This window comes from Delphinapterus leucas, chromosome 4, assembly GCF_059928025.1.
Source record: "Delphinapterus leucas isolate spDelLeu-1000000601 "Yukka" chromosome 4, BTC_Dleu_Yukka2, whole genome shotgun sequence".
Taxonomy (NCBI): Eukaryota; Metazoa; Chordata; class Mammalia; order Artiodactyla; family Monodontidae; genus Delphinapterus; species Delphinapterus leucas.
In genome coordinates, this window is record NC_143132.1 from 55,466,485 (window position 1) to 55,483,232 (window position 16,748).

General features: G+C 39.6%; 1 protein-coding gene across 1 annotated transcript in view; it reads right to left on the minus strand.

Annotated features, from left to right (window-relative positions):
- The window catches only part of LOC111186627 (myosin-15), a 102,961-nt gene that overhangs the window by 38,002 nt on the left and 48,211 nt on the right, over positions 1 to 16,748 (minus strand). Inside the window, exon 10 of the mRNA XM_089909890.1 lies at positions 11,258 to 11,380. Within this exon, the coding sequence (XP_089766016.1) occupies positions 11,258 to 11,380 (123 nt within the window). The remainder of the gene's footprint in view (positions 1 to 11,257; positions 11,381 to 16,748) is intronic.

The window sequence follows — 16,748 nt, forward strand, 5'->3', positions numbered from 1 at the left end:
TTTTATTTTTAATAATTATTTTTTATTTTAATAACTTTGTTTTATTTAATTTATTTTTCTCATTCTTTCCTTCTGTTTTCTCCCTTTTATTCTAAGCTGTGTGGATGACAGCATCTGCGTGCTCTGGCTAGGTGTCAGATTTGTGCCTCTGAGATGGGAGAGCCAAGTTCAGGACATTCGTCCATCAGAGACCTCCCAGATCCACGTAATATCAAACGGCGAAAATCTCCCACAGATCTCATTTTCAACATCAAGACCCAGCTCCACTCAACGAACAGCAAGCTACAGTGCTGGACATCCTATGAAAAACAACTAGCAAGACAGGAACACAAACCACCCATTAGCAGACAGGCTCCCTAAAATAATATTAAGGTCACAGACACCCCAAAACACACCACCGGACGCAGACCTGCCAACCAGAAAGACAAGATCCAGTCTCATCTACCAGAACAGAGGCACTAGACCCCTCCACCAGGAAGCCTACATAATCCACTGAACCAACTTTAGCCACTGGGGGCAGACACCAAAAACAACAGGAACTACAAACCTTCAACCTGCAAAAAGTAGACCCCAAACACAGTAAGTGAAGCAAAATGTGAATACAAAGAAACACAAAGCAGATGAAGGAGCTAGGTAAAAACCCACCAGACCGAACAAATGAAGAGAAAATAGGCAGTCTACCTGAAAAAGAATTCAGAGTAATGATAGTGGAGATAATCCAAAATCTTGGAAATAGAATGGAGAAAATACAAGAAACTTTTAACAAGGAACTAGAAGAACGAAAGAGCAAACAAACAATGATGAACAAAACAATAAATGAAATTAAAACTTCTCTAGAAGGAATCAGTAGCAGAAAAACTGAGGCAGAAGAATGGATAAGTGACCTGGAAGACAAAATAGTGGAAATAACTGCTGCAGAGCAGAATAAAGAAAAAAGAATGAAGATAGTAGAGGACAGCCTCACAGACCTCTGGGACAACATAAAACGCACCAGTATTCGAATTATAGGGGTCCCAGAAGAAGAAGAGAAAAAGAAAGGGACTGAGAAAATATTTGAAGAGATTATAGTTGAAAGCTTCCCTAACATGGGAAAGGAAATAATTAATCAAGTCCAGGAAGCGCAGAATGTCCCATACAGGATAAAACCAAGGAGAAACACGCCAAGACACATATTAATCAAACTGTCAAAAATTAAATACAAAGAAAAAATATTAAAAGCAGCAAGGGACAAACAACAAATACCATACAAGGAATCCCCATAAGGTTAACAGCTGATCTTAGAGCAGAAACTCTGCAGGCCAGAAGGGAGAGGCAGGACATATTTAAAATGATGAAAGGGAAGAAACTACAACCAAGATTACTCTACCCAGCAACGATCTCATTCAGATTTGACGGAGAAATTAAAACCTTTACAGACAAGCAAAAGCTAAGAGAATTCAGCACCACCAAACCAGCTTTACAACAAATGCTAAAGGAACTTCTCTAGGTAAGAAACACAAGAGAAGGAAAAGACCTACAATAACGAACCCAAAACTATTTAGAAAATGGGAATAGGAACATACATATCGATAATTACCTTAAATGTAAATGGACTAAATGCTCCTGAAAAGACATACACTGGCTGAATGGATACAAAAACAAGGCCCGTATATAAGCTTTCTACAAGAGACCCACTTCAGACCTAGGGACACATACAAACTAAAAGTGAGGGGATGGAAAAAGATATTCCATGCAAATGGAAATCAAAAGAAAGCTGGAGTAGCAATTCTCATATAAGACAAAATAGACTTTAACACAAAGACTATTACAAGAGACAAAGAAGGACACTAAATAATGATCAAGGGACCAATTGGAGAAGAAGATATAACAATTCTAAATATCTATGAACTCAACAAAGGAGCACCACAATATATAAGGCAAATGCTAACAGCCAAAAAAGGGGAAAATGACAGTAACACAATCATAGTAGGGGATTTTCACACCCCACTTTCACCAATGGACAGATCAACCAAAGAGAAAATAAATAAGCAAAAACAAGTTTTAAATGATACATTAAACAAGATGGACTTAATTGATATTTATAGGACATTCCATCCAAAAACAACAGAATACACTTTCTTCTCAAGTGCTCATGGAACATTCTCCAGGATAGCTCATATCTTGGGTCAGAAATCAAGCCTTGGTAAACTTAAGAAAATTGAAATCATATCAAGTATCTTTTCTGACCACAACACTATGAAACCAGATATCAATTACAGGAAAAAATCGGTAAAAAATAAAAACACATGGAGGCTAAACAATACACTACTTAATAACCAAGAGATCACTGAAGAACTCAAAGAGGAAATCAAAAAATACCTATAAACAAATGACAATGAAACCACAACAATCCAAAACCTGTGGGATGCAGCAAAGGCAGTTCTAAGATGGAAGTTTATGGCAATAGAGTCCTACCTTAAGAAACAGGAGGAATCTCAAATAAACAACCTAAACTTACACCTAAAGCAATTAGAGAAAGAGGAACCAAAAAACCGCAAAGTTGGCAGAATGAAGGAAGTCATAAAGATCAGATCACAAATAACTGAAAGAGAAATGAGGGAAACAATGGCAAAGATCAGTAAAACTAAAAGCTGGTTCTTTGTGAAGATAAACAAAATCGATAAACCATTGGTCAGATTCCTCAAGAAAAAAAGGGAGAAGGCTCAAATCACCAGAATTAGAAATAAAAAAGGAGAAGTAACAATTGACACTGCAGAAATACAAAGGATCATGAGACATTACTACAAGCAACTCTATGCCAAAAAAATGGACGACCTAAAAGAAATGGACAAATTCTTAGAAAAGCACAACCTTCTGAGGCTGAACAAGGAAGAAATAGAAACTATAAACACACCAATCACAAGGACTGAAATTGAGACTGTGATTAAAAATCTTCCAACAAACAAAAGCCCAGAGCCACGTGGCTTCACAGGCGAATTCTATCAAACATTTAGAGAAGAGCTAACACCCATCCTTCTCAAACTCTTCCAATATATAGCAGAGGGAGGAACAAACCCCAAACTCATTCTACAAGGCCACCATCACCCTGATACCAAAACCAAACAAAGATGTCACAAACAAGAAAACTACAGGCCAATATCACTGATGAACACAGATGTAAAAATCCTCAACAAAATACTAGCAAACAGAATCCAACAGCACATTAAAAGGATCATACACCATGATCAAGTGCAGTTTATCCCAGGAATGCAAGGATTCTTCAATATATGCAAATCAATCAATGTGATAAACCACTTTAAAAAATTGAAGAAAAAAAAGCATATGATCATCTCAATAGATGCAGAAAAAGCCTTCAACAAACTTCAACACCCATTTATGATAAAAATCCTCCAGAAAGTAGGCAAAGAGGGAACTTAACTTACCTCAACATAATAAATGCCATATATGACAAAAGCACAGCCAACATTATTCTCAATGGTGAAAAACTGAAACCATTTCCCCTAAGATCAGCAACAAGACAAGGTTGTCCATTCTCACCACTATCATTCAACATTGTTTTGGAAGTTTTAGCCACAGCAATCAGAGAAGAAAAAGAAACAGAAGGAATCCAAATCAGAAAAGAAGAAGTGAAGCTGTCACTGTTTGCAGATGACATGACACTATAAATACAGACTCCTAAAGATGCTACCACAAAACTACTAGAGCTACTAAATGAATTTGGTAAAGTAGCAGGATATAAAATTAATGCACAAAAATCTCTTGCATTCCTATACATTAATGATGAAAAATCTGAAAGAGAAATTAAGGAAACACTCCCATTTACCACTGCAACAAAAAGAATAAAATACCTAGGAATAAACCTGCCTAAGGAGACAATGCCCCCTTAGGCATTACAATAGGCATGACATGGAAGCAACCTAAGTGTCTATCAACAGATGAATAGATAAAGAAGATGTGAACATATATACAATGGAATATTACTCAGCCATAAAAAGAAATGAAATTGAGTTATTTGTAGTGAAGTGGATGGACCTAGAGTCTGTCATACAGAGTGAATTAAGTCAGAAAGAGAAAAACGTATATATATATATATATATATATATATTCCATATATATATGGAATCTAAAAAAGAAGAATGATCATGAAGAACCTAGGGGCAGGATGGGAATAAAGATGCAGACCTACTAGAGAATGGACTTGAGGACATGGGGAGGGGAAGGGTAAGCTGGGACAAAGTGAGAGAGTGGCATGGACATATATACACTACCAAATGTAAAACCAACAGCTAGTGGGAAGCAGCCACATAGGACAGGGAGATCAGCTCAGTGCTTTGTGACCACCTAGAGGGGTGGGATAGAGAGGGTGGGAGGGAGACATAAGAGGGAGGAGATGTGGGAATATATGTATATGTATAGCTGATTCACTTTGTTATAAAGCAGAAACTAACACACCATTTTAAAGCAATTATACTCCAATAAAGATGTTAAAAAAAGAAAAGAAAAACAGGTTTTAAAAAAAGAGAATGCCAGTGAAAAACTGCCTTGACAGCTTGGTATCCAGGGCCCTGTTGATACGTGCCACCAGCCACTTAAACATCCTCTCATAAGTTGACTTAGATAAGGCACCAACATCATAGGTCACCTGGAAATCACATTGAAAGTATTCCTTCATCTGAGAGCAGTGCTCATTTTGATCCTGGGCATTCTCTATCAGCAACCACCTTCTAGTAAAACCAGTGTATTTATCCACATTCTGTGGTTCTAGCTTTATGCTGAATATAAGAGGAAAGGAAGAAAGAAGCAAGGAAGGGAGGAAAGCAAGAAGGGAGGGAGAGAGGTGAAAAGCGGAAGAGAGGTGGGGAACAGAGTTGAGCTAGTCTGGGGTCTCCCTACCCAACACTCCTGTAAGAGATTCATGTTCCTATCACTAAAGGACCAAATATCCTGGAGTAGTGTGGCAACATGGTCTAAAGTCTTGCTGTTCAAAGTGTGGTCCTAAGACCTACAGCATCAGCATCACCTGAGAGATTGTTAACGATGCCAACACTTGGCATCTCATCCCAGACCTACGTTTTTTATTTTTCTTTTTATTTATTTATTTCACAACTTTATGGAGTATAATTGCTTTACAATAGTGTGTTAGTTTCTGCTTTATAACAAAGTGAATCAGCTATACATATACATATACATATATCCCCAATTCTCCTCACTCTTGCATCTCCCTCCCACCCTCCCTATCCCACCCCTCTAGGAGGTTACAAAGCACCGAGCTGATCTCCCTGTGCTATGCAGCTGCTTCCTATCTATTTTACATTTGGTAGTATATGTAAGTCCAAGCCACTCTCACTTCATCCCAACTTACCCTTCCCCCTCCCTGTGTCCTCAAGTCCATTCTCTACATCTGCGTCTTTATTTTTGTCCTGCCCCTAGGGTCTTCAGAACAATTTTTTTTTTTTTAGATTCCATATATATTTTGTTTTTCTCCTTCTGACTTAATTCACTCTGTATGACAGGCTCTACATCCATCCACCTCACTACAAATAACTCAATTTCGTTTCTTTTTATGGCTGAGTAATATTCCATTGTATATATGTGCCACATCTTCTTTATCCATTCATGCAATGATGGACACCTAGGTTTTTTCCATCTCCGGGCTATTGTAAATAGAGCTGCAATGAACATTTTGGTACATGAATCTTTTTGAATTATGGTTTTATCAGGGTATATGCCCAGTAGTGGGATTGCTGGGTCGTATGGTAGTTCTATTTGTAGTTTTTAAAGGAACCTCCATACTGTTCTCCATAGTGGCTGTATCAATTTACATTCCCACCAGCAGTGCAAGAGGATTCCCTTTTCTCCACACCCTATCCAGCATTTATCGTTTGCAGATATTTTGATGATGGCCACTCTGACTGGTGTAAGGTGATGTCCCATTGCAGTTTTGATTTGCCTTTCTCTAATGATTAGCGATGTTGAGCATACTTTCATGTGTTTGTTGGAAATCTGTATATCTTCTTTGGAGAAATGTCTATTTAGGTCTTCTTCCCATTTTTGGATTGGGTTGTTTGTTTTTTGATATTGAGCCACATGAGCTGCTTGTATATCTTGGAGATTAGTCCTTTGTTAGTTGCTTCCTTTGCAAATATTTTCTCCCATTCTGATGGTTGTCTTTTTGTCTTGTTTATGGTTTCCTTTGCTGTGCAAAAGCTTTTAAGTTTCATTAGGTCCCATTTATTTTTGTTTTTATTTTCATTTCTCTAGGAGGTAGGTCAAAAAGGATCTTGCTGAGATTTATGTCATAGAGTGTTCTGCCTATGTTTTTCTCTAAGAGTTTTATAGTGTCTGGCCTTAAATTTAGGTCTTTAATCAATTTTGAGTTTATTTTTGTGTATGGTGTTAAAAAGTGTTCTAATTTCATTCTTTTACATGTAGCTGTCCAGTTTTCCCAGCACCATTTACTGAACAGGCTCTCTTTTCTCTATTGTATATTCTTGCCTCCTTTATCAAAAATAAGGTGACCATATATGCTTGGGTTTATCTCTGCGCTTTCCATTCTGTTCCATTGCTCTATATTTGTGTTTTTGTGCCAGTACCATATTGTCTTGATTACTATAGCTTTGTAGTATAGTCTGAAGTCAGGGAGCCTGATTCCTCCAGGTCTGTTTTTCTTTCTCAAGATTGCTTTGGCTATTCAGGGTCTTTTGTGTTTCCATACAAACTGTGAAATTTTTTTGTATGTATAGTTCTGTGAAAAATGCCATTGGTAGTTTGACAGGAATTGCTTGAATCTGTAGTTTGCTTTGGGTAGTATAGTCATTTTCACAATGTTGATTCTCCCAATCCAAGAACATGGTATTCCTCTCCATCTGTTTGTGTCATCTTTAATTTCTTTCATCAGTGTCTTAATGTTTTCTGCATACAGGTCTTTTTCTCCTTAGGTAGGTTTATTCCTAGGTATTTTATTCTTTCTTTTGCAGTGGTAAATGGGAGTGTTTCCTTAATTTCTCTTTCAGATTTTTCATCATTAGTGTATAGGAATGCAAGAATTTCTGTGCATTAATTTTGTATCCTGCTACTTTACCAAATTCATTGATTAGCTCTAGTAGTTTTCTGGTAGCATCTTTAGGATTCTCTATGTATAGTATCATGTCATCTGCAAGCAGTGGCAGCTTTACTTCTTCTTTTCCAATTTGGATTCCTTTTATTTCTTCTTCTTCTCTGATTGCTGTGGCTAAAGCTTCCAAAACAATGTTGAATGATAGCGGTGAGAATGGACAACCTTTTCTTGTTGCTGATTTCAGAGGAAATGGTTTCAGTTTTTCACCATTGTGAACGATGTTGGCTGTGGGTTTGTCACATATGGCATTTATTATGTTGAGGTAAGTTAAGTTCCCTCTTTGCCTACTTTCTGGAGGATTTTTATCATAAATGGGTGTTGAAGATTGTTGACGGCTTTTTCTGCATCTATTGAGATGATCATATGGTTTTTCTTCTTCAATTTTTTAATGTGGTTTATCACACTGATTGATTTGCATATATTGAAGAATCCTTGCATTCCTGGGATAAACCACACTTGATCATGGTGTATGATCCTTTTAATGTGCTGTTGGATTCTGTTTGCTAGTGTTTTGTTGAAGATTTTTGCATCTATATTCATCAGTGATATTGGCCTGTCGTTCTCTTTCTTTGTGACATCCTTGTCTGGTTTTGGTATCAAGGTGATGGTGGACTCGTAGAAGGAATTTGGGAGTGTTCCTCCCTCTGCTATATTTTGGAAGAGTTTGAGAAGGATAGGTGTTAGCTCTTCTCTAAACGTTTGATAGAATTCGCCTGTGAAGCCACGTGGCTCTGGGCTTTTGTTTGTTGGAAGATTTTTAATCACAGTCTCAATTTCAGTTCTTGTGATTGGTGTGTTTATATTTTCTATTTTTTCCTGGTTCAATCTTGAATGTTGTGCTTTTCTATGAATTTTTCCGTTTCTGCAGGTTGTCCATTTTATTGGCATAGAGTTGCTTGTAGTAATGTCTCATGATCCTTTGTATTTCTGCAGTGTCAGTTAATGCTTCTCGTTTTTCATTTCTCATTCTAGTGATTTGAGCCTTCTCCCTTTTTTTCTTGATGAGTCTGGCTAATGTTTTATCAATTTTGTTTATCTTCTCAAAGAAACAGCTTTTAGTTTTATTGATATTTGCTATTGTTTTCTTCTTTTCTTTTTCATTTATTTCTGATCTGATCTTTATGATTTCTTTCCTTGTGCTAACTTTTTTTTGTTCTTCTTTCTCTAATTGCTTTAGGTGTAAGTTTAGGTTGTTTATTTAAGATGCCTCATGTTGCTTAAGGTAGGACTGCATTGCAATAAACTTCCCTCTTAGAACTGCATTTGCTGCATCCCACAGGTTTTGGATCGACATGATTTCATTGTCATTTGTTTTTAGGTATTATTTTATTTCCTCTTTGATTTCTTCAGTGATCCCTTGGTTATTAAGTAGTGTATTGTTTAGCTTCCATGTGTTTGTATTTTTTACCGATTTTTTCCTGTAATTGATATCTGGTCTCATAGTGTTGTGGTCGGAAAACATACTTGATATGATTTCAATTTTCCTAAGTTTACCAAGGCTTGATTTGTGACCCAAGATATGGTCTATCCTGGAGAATGTTCCATGAGCACTTGAGAAGAAAGTGTATTCTGTTGTTTTTGGATGGAATTCCCTATAATTATCAATTAAGTCCATCTTGTTTAATGTGTAATTTAAAGCTTGTGTTTCCTTATTTATTTTCATTTCGGATGATCTGTCCATTGGTGAAAGTGGGGTGTTAAAGTCCCCTACTATGATTGTGTTACTGTCGTTTTCCCCTTTTATGGCTGTTCGCATTTGCCTTATGTATTGAGGTGCTCCTATTTTGGGTTCATAAATATTTACAATTGTTATATCTTCTTCTCCAATTGGTCCCTTGATCATTATTTAGTGTCCTTCTTTGTCTCTTGTAATAGTCTTTGTGTTAAAGTCTATTTTGTCTTATATGAGAATTGCTACTCCAGCTTTCTTTTGATTTCCATTTGCATGGAATATCTTTTTCCATCCCCTCACTTTTGGTCTGTATGTGTCCCTAGGTCTGAATTGGGTCTTGTGTAGACAGCCTATGTTCGGATCTTGTTTTTGTATCCATTCAGCTAGTCTATGTCTTTTGGTGGAAGCATTTAATCTATTTACATTTAAGGTAATTATCGATATGTATGTTCCTATTACCATTTTCTTAATTGTTTTGAGTTTGTTATTGTAGGTCTTTTCCTTCTCTTGTGTTTCCTGCCTAGAGAAGTTCTTTTAGAATTTGTTGTAAAGCTGCTTTGGTGGTGCTGAATTCTCTTAGCTTTTGCTTGTCTATAAAGGTTTTAATTTCTCCATCAAATCTGAATGAGATCCTTGCTGGGTAGAGTAATCTTGGTTATAGGTTTTTCCCTTTCACCACTTTAAATATGTCTTGCCACTCCCTTTTGGTTTGCAGAGTTTCTGCTCTAAAATCAGCTGTTAACCTTATGGGGATTCCCTTGTATGTTATTTGTTGTTTTCCCTTGCTGCTTTTAATATTTTTTCTTTGTATTTAATTTTCAGTAGTTTGATTAATATGTGTCTTGACATGTTTCTCCTTGGATTTCTCCTGTATGGGACTCTCTGCACTTCCTGGACTTGATTGACTATTTCCTTTCCCATATTAGGGAAGTTTTCAACTGTAATCTCTTCAAACATTTTCTTAGTACATTTCTTTTTCCCTTCTTCTTCTGGCACCCCTATAATTCGAATGTTGGTGTGTTTAATGTTGTTGCAGTGGTGTCCAAGACTGTCCTCAATTCTTTTCATTCCCTTTTCTTTATTCTGCTCTATGGTAATTATTTCCACTATTTTATCTTCCTGGTCACTTATCCATTCTTCTGCCTCGGTTATTCTGCTATTGATTCTTTCTAGAGAATTTTTAACTTCATTTATTCAGTAATGTTCATCATTGTTTGTTTGCTCTTTAGTTCTTCTAAGTCCTTGTTAAACGTTTCTTGTTTTTTCTCCATTCTATTTCCAAGATTTTGGATCATCTTTACTATCACTACTCTGAATTCTTTTTCAGATAGACTGCCTATTTTCTCTTCATTTGTTTGGTCTGGTGGGTTTTTACCTTGCTCCTTTATCTCCTGTGTGTTTCTCTGTCTTCTCATTTTGCTTAACTTACTGTGTTTGCAGTCTCCTTTTCACAGGCTGCAGTTTCATAGTTCCAGTTGTTTTTGGTGTCTGCCCCCAGTGGCTAAGGTTTGTTCAGTGGGTTGTGTAGGCTTCCTGGTCGAGGGGACTAGTGCCTGTCTTCTGGTGGATGAGGCTAGATTTTGTCTTTCTGGTGGGCAGCACCACGTCTGGCTGTGTGTTTCAGGGTAGCTGTGACCTTACTATGATTTTAGGCAGCCTCTCTCCTAAGGGGTGGGGTTGTGTTCCTGTCTTTCTCGTTGTTTTGCTTAGGGTGTCCAGCACTGTAGCTTGCTGGTTGTTGAGTGGAGCTAGGTCTTAGTGTTGAGATGGAGATCTCTGGGAGAGCTTTCGCCATTTGATATTACATGGAGCTGAGAGGTCTCTGGTGGACCGATGTCCTGAACTCAGCTCTCCCACCTCAAAGGCACAGGCCTGACACCCAGCTGGGGAACCAAGACCCTGTCAGCCACATGGCTTTTGGAAAGTCTGATGTCTTCTGCCAGCGTTCATTAGGTGTTCTGTAGGAGTTGTTCCACATGTAGATGTATTTCTGATGTAATTTTGGAGAGGAAGGTGATCTCCACGTCTTAATCCTCCACCATCTTGAGGGTCTCCCCCCATCCCAGACCTATAAACCAGGATTTTTACTCTAACACAATCCCCTCTGACTCCTACACGCCATAAAGTTTGAAAAATACTGGTAGAGTATGTTAGGAATCTCGAATCCCCAGCCCTCGTCCTTCTGCTGCTGTTGCTAATAAATTGTATAACCTTTGGCAAGTGACCTAACCTCCCTGGGCTGCAGTCTCTTCACCTGAATTATGCTCTTAAAGATTCTTTCCAGCCTCAGCTTCCACCTTCTTTATTATATTAATTCCCAGGGCCGTTCTCAACTCTGTGCAGGGAGAATGGCAATTTAGTGCATCATTCTGACTCAGATTCTCCTACTATAAAACTCAGGCTGCATTTCCCCTCCCTGGAGGTGTGTGGCAAAAGCTCTCTCGTAACCTACTAGGGAGAGCTCCAACCTCTGTGCCTGCTGCTGCTGTACAGATGCAGATCCTGTTGCCGTGATGCAAAGGCACTGCTGTAGTAGCAGGTTTCTGATAGACTCCAAGTAGGAGTGATTTTCAGCCGGACAGTCTCCAAGCCTGGAAGCAGAATGTGCTCCAACGACTTAACATTTAAAATAGGCCTATTGCATCCATCCTTTAGCTGCCCAGGAGAGTGAACACAGAAGGAGGCAGTTTGTGTCTGGTAGTGATTTAGTTATGAGTCACTCACTGCCTGATCAGTTATCTTGAGTCATTTCCACAGTAATCCTTAAACCGATGGCATCACAGTTTTTTATTATTGGCGTCAAGAGCACACCCGCACAAATAAAGCACCAGGAATGATTTTTATCCTCCAGAGCACCGAGGAATCACTCTCTGTCTATAGCAGTCACTTTGAAAGTTAAAAAGAACATGACTAACTTGCTCACTCCCTTTTAATTCCCTAAATACTTGAGAAGTAGGAGTGGGAGAGAAACTGGCCATCGGTGGGGAGTAGCAAAGAAACAGGAAGAAAGCCTGAAGTTGTAGCAGAGGAAGAAATGGATGGTATGATGTGTGCTGAATCAATTAATAAAACTGATAATCCAATATACTGCTCACAAATTAATCATTTTCATCACTTTCTGTCCAATGAAGGACGACAGAGGCAGGAAAATCTACATGCCCACTTTTCAGGGACTAAATGGACCTATGTCTGAGCTCTTTTCAAAATAACCTCACAGAAGACTTTGATTACTTGGGGGTTGAGAGTATATGACAGAAAAAAACAAAACTGAAAAGAAGTGGAGTCAAGTAGCCATATTTTTAACCACCTTGATCCCTCATTTTCTCATCTGTAAAATAACAATATTAAAATATTCTTGTCTCATGGTTGTTGGGGGAGGTTCAATGAGACAGTGGATGTAAGTATACATAGCACAACATTTGACACTTAGCATCCAATAAATATTAGTTCCCCCTTTCCCATCCCTTTTCCACTTTTATCACTTCCTCACCCTCAATCCAGTATTTATTACCCACGTTCCCTTGAGCAGTTAATCGTTCTAAGGTTCACTGTCTTTAACTATAAAATGGAAATGTAAATAAGATCGACTTTGGAGGCTTGCTGTTAGATTAAATAAGCTATCCATACAAAGCACATAGCATAGCACCCATAGTGAGCATTCAATGGCTACTTATTATTATTATTGTTTGATCATTATTAATCTTTTTAAAGTAAAATAACTTATTTCTGATCAGCACAGTTAGAACTCTCCTGGAATCATAAAATACTAGGCCTGAAGAACCCTACTTCCTGATAATCACGTATAGTGTCTCTCAACTCGGGATGGTGCCTCCCCCTAAGGGTGGGGGGCATTTGGAAACAGGGTGGGCATTTTTCCATTGTTATAGTGACTGAGAGTATTAGTGGTATTTAGCACCTTGGAGCAGGAATGCAAAGCCTCCTACAATGTGTGGACATGCTCATACACGAAGAATTATCCCCTTTAGATGCCAATCACCCCACCACTAAGACACACAGAAGAATTTAACTTCTTCATGGGTGCTCAGAGAGATGGAGTATTTGACCAAAGTCCAAGAGTTAGTTAGCATTAGAGCTAGAACTAAATTTTGTATAGCATGTTAACACTGCAAGAATTTTTGCCATCTTTTGCAATTGTCATCAACAGCATATACATCTCTATTCTTAGCCGTGACAATTGTCTCTATAAAGTCAGTACAATTCCTAAGAAAAGAAAAGCCTTACAGTGTGCTTTCTTACTTTGTCTCCAGGAGATGGAAGAAGAGAGAGAGAGAAATAGAGAGAGTGCATGAGCAAGAGGGAGAGTGGGGGAGGGAGGGAGAGGATGGAGGATGAGGGTTTCTTTTCTTTTACTGTTGAATAATAATGTATTAGCTTGCTTCACTGATTCCATTATAGTAGAGGCTGGGGTAGTAACTCAGTCCCTGAGAACACAATATTAAAGAGACAAAGGTTTGATTTCAGTCCTCTTATGGGCTCATTAGTTTTACACAGAGCAAGTCCTCTTCTATAATCATAGCATGTCATGCAGGCATGGGGTGGTGAATGTCTTAAAAGGCAAGAAGCTGCCAAACACCTCTAACCTCACTACCAAGAAATAGCTTAGCTACTTGTCCTGCTGAGTATGGTTCAACGTCAGCTCAATATTTTCTTTTAACATTTATGGCTGTGATTAGATGGCCACTGTCTTGAAAGAGTGTGGGTGAGGGGCTGGTGAGCACAGGGAGCTTCCAGGGGCTGAGTGAAGAGGTGTCTCTGATGTCCGTGAAGAACAGTCAGGGATCAGTGTCTTTCAAGGATGTAACTGTAGACTTTGGCAGGGAGGAGTGGCAACTGTTGGACCTTGCTCAGAAAAGTCTGTACAGGGATGTAATGCTGGAAAATGATTTCAATTTGATCTCAATGGTGTGTCAAGTTCCCAAACCAGAAGTCATTTTCAGCTTGGTGAAATATCAAGCCAGAGCTGTCTAGAATACATAGGAAGTACAGAATGGCTAACATACACCTCTGCAAAAAAGAAACATAGGCAGGCCTTGAAGACAGCAGAGGAATAAGAGGTGGAGATCACCTTCCTCCCCACAAATACATCAAAAATACATCTACATGTGGAACAACTCCTACAGAACGCCTGCTGAATGCTGGCAGAAGACCTCAGACTTCCCGAAAGGCAAGAAAATCCCCACATACCTGGGTAGGGCAAAAGAAAAAAGAAAACACAGAGATAAAAGAATAGGAACAGGACCTGAACCTCTGGGAGGGAGCTGTGAAGGAGGAAAAGTCTCCACACACTAGGAAGTCCCTTCACTGGTGTGGATGGGGGTGGGAAGCTTTGGAGCCACAGAAGACAGCACAGCAACAGGGGTGCAGAGGGCAAAGCAGAGAGATTCCCACACAGAGGATCAGTGCCAACCGGCACTCACCAGATTGAGATGGTTGTCTGCTCACCCACTGGGGCAGGTGAGGGCTGGGAGCTGAGGCTTGAGCTTCAGAGGTCAGACCCTAGGGAGTGGACTGGGGTTGGCTGCATGAAGACAGCCTGAAGGGGGCTAGTGCACTACAGCTAGCCAGGAGGGAGTCCGAGAAAAAGTCTGGACCCGATGGAGAGTCAAGAGACCATTGTTTTGGGGTGTGTGAGGAGAGGGGCTTCCTGCTCCATGTGCCCACAGATGGCAGAGCACTGCCTAAGTGAGCTCCAGAGACAGGCATGACCAATGGCTAACATCTTGGACCCCAGAGGCAGGCAAAGACCTCTATTACTGCCGCCACTGCCACCAAGAATCCTGTGTGCAAGCACAGGTCACTACCCACACCCCTCCAGAAGCCTGTGCAGCCCGCCACTGCCAGGATCCCATGATCTAGGGCCACCTTCCCTGGAAGAACACATGGTGGACCTCAGGCTGTTGCAACATCATGCCGGTCTCTGCCACTGCAGGCATGCCCCGCATTCCAATTATGACTACCATACTCCTCCCTCTAACTAGCCTGAGGGAGTAAGAGAGCCCTAATCAGCCACAGCTTTAACACCCTCCTCTCTGGGTGGGGAAGAGATGCCTGAGAGCGGCCTACACGCAGAGGTGGGGCCAAAACCAAAGCTGAACCCCAGGAGCTGTGCAAACAAAGTAGAGAAAGGGAAATTTCTCTGTGCAGCCTCAAGAGCAGCAGATTAAATCCCCACAGTCAGCTTGATAAACCCTACATCTGTGGAGTACCTGAATAGACAACAAATGTCCCAAAATTGAGGCGATGGAATTTGGGAGCAACTGTAGCCTTGGGGTTTTCTTCCTGCGTTTGATTCGTTTTTGGTTTTATGTTTATCTTAGCTTAGTTTTTAGTGCTTGTTTTCATTGGTGGGTTTGTTTACTGGTTTGGTTTCTCTCTTCCTTTTTTTCTTTCTCTTTTTGTGAGTGTGTGTGTGTGTGTGTATGTTTTTTTGTGTGATTTTGTCAATTTAGTTTTGCTTTTACCATTTGTTTTGGGGTTCTGTCTGTTCACTTTTTTTTTCTTCATTTTATTCCATGCCATGCAGTTGGCAGGGTTATGGTGCTCCGGCCGGGTGTTGGGCCTGAGCCTCCAAGTTGGGAGAGCTGAGTCCAGGACACTGGGCTGCCAGAGACCTTCAGAGTCCTTCCAGCTCCACATAATATAAATTGGTGAGAGCTCTCTCAGAGATCTCCATCTCAACATTAAGACTGAGCTCCACCCAATGGCCAACAAGCTCCAGTGCTGGAAAACCCATGCCAAACAACTAGTAAGAGAGGAACACAGCTCCATTCATTAGCACACAGGCTGCCTAAAGTCATACTAAGTTCAAAGACACCCCAAAACACAGCAGTTGCAGCCCTGCCCACCAAAGAGACAAGATCCAGCCCCACCCAAAAGAAGACAGGAACCAGTCCCCCCCACCAGGAAACCTACACAACCCACTGAAACAACCTCACCCACTGGGGGCAGACAAGAGAAATAAGAGGAACTACGAACCTGCAGCCTGCAAAAAGGAGACTGCAAACACAGTGAGTTAAACAAAATGAAAAGACAGAGAAATATGCACCAGATGCAGAAGCAAGGTAAAAAACCACCAGACCAAACAAATGAAGAAGAAATAGGCAGTCTACCTGAAAAAGGATTCAGAGTAGTGATAGTAAAGATGATCCAAAATCTTGGAAATAGAATGGAGAAAATAGAATAAATGTTTAACAAGGACCTAGAAGAACTAAAGAGCAAACAAACAATGATGAACAACACAATAAATGAAGTTAAAAATACTCTAGAAGGAATCAATAGCAGAATAACTGAGGCAGAAGAATGGACAATGACCTGGAAGATAGAATACTGGAAATAACGGCCGCAGAGCAGATAAAGAGAAAAGAATGAAAAGAATTGAGGACAGTCTCAGAGATTTCTGGGACAATATTAAATGTACCAACTTTTGAATTATAGGGGTCCCAGAAGAAGAAGAGAAAAATAAAGGGCCTGAGAAAATATTTGAAGAGATTATACTTGAAAACTTCCCTAACATGGGAAAGGAAATAGTCAATCAAGTCCAGGAAGCACAGAGAGTCCATACAGGATAAACCCGAGGAGAAACACACCAAAACACATATTAATCAAACTATCAAAAATTAAATACAAAGAAAAAATATTAAAATCAGGAAGGGAAAAGCAACAAATAACATACAAGGGAATTCCTATAAGGTTAAGAGCTGATCTTTAAGCAGAAACTCTGCAAGCCAGAAAGGAGTGGCAAGACATATTTAAAGTGATGAAAGGGAAAACTCTACAACCAAGATTACTCTACCTAGCAAGGATCTCATTCAGATTTGACAGAGAAATTAAAACCTTTACAGACAAGCAAAAGCTAAGAGAACTCAGCACCACCAAACCAGTTTTAAAACAAATGCTAAAGGAACTTCTACAGATGGGGGAAAACAAAAGAAGAAAAAG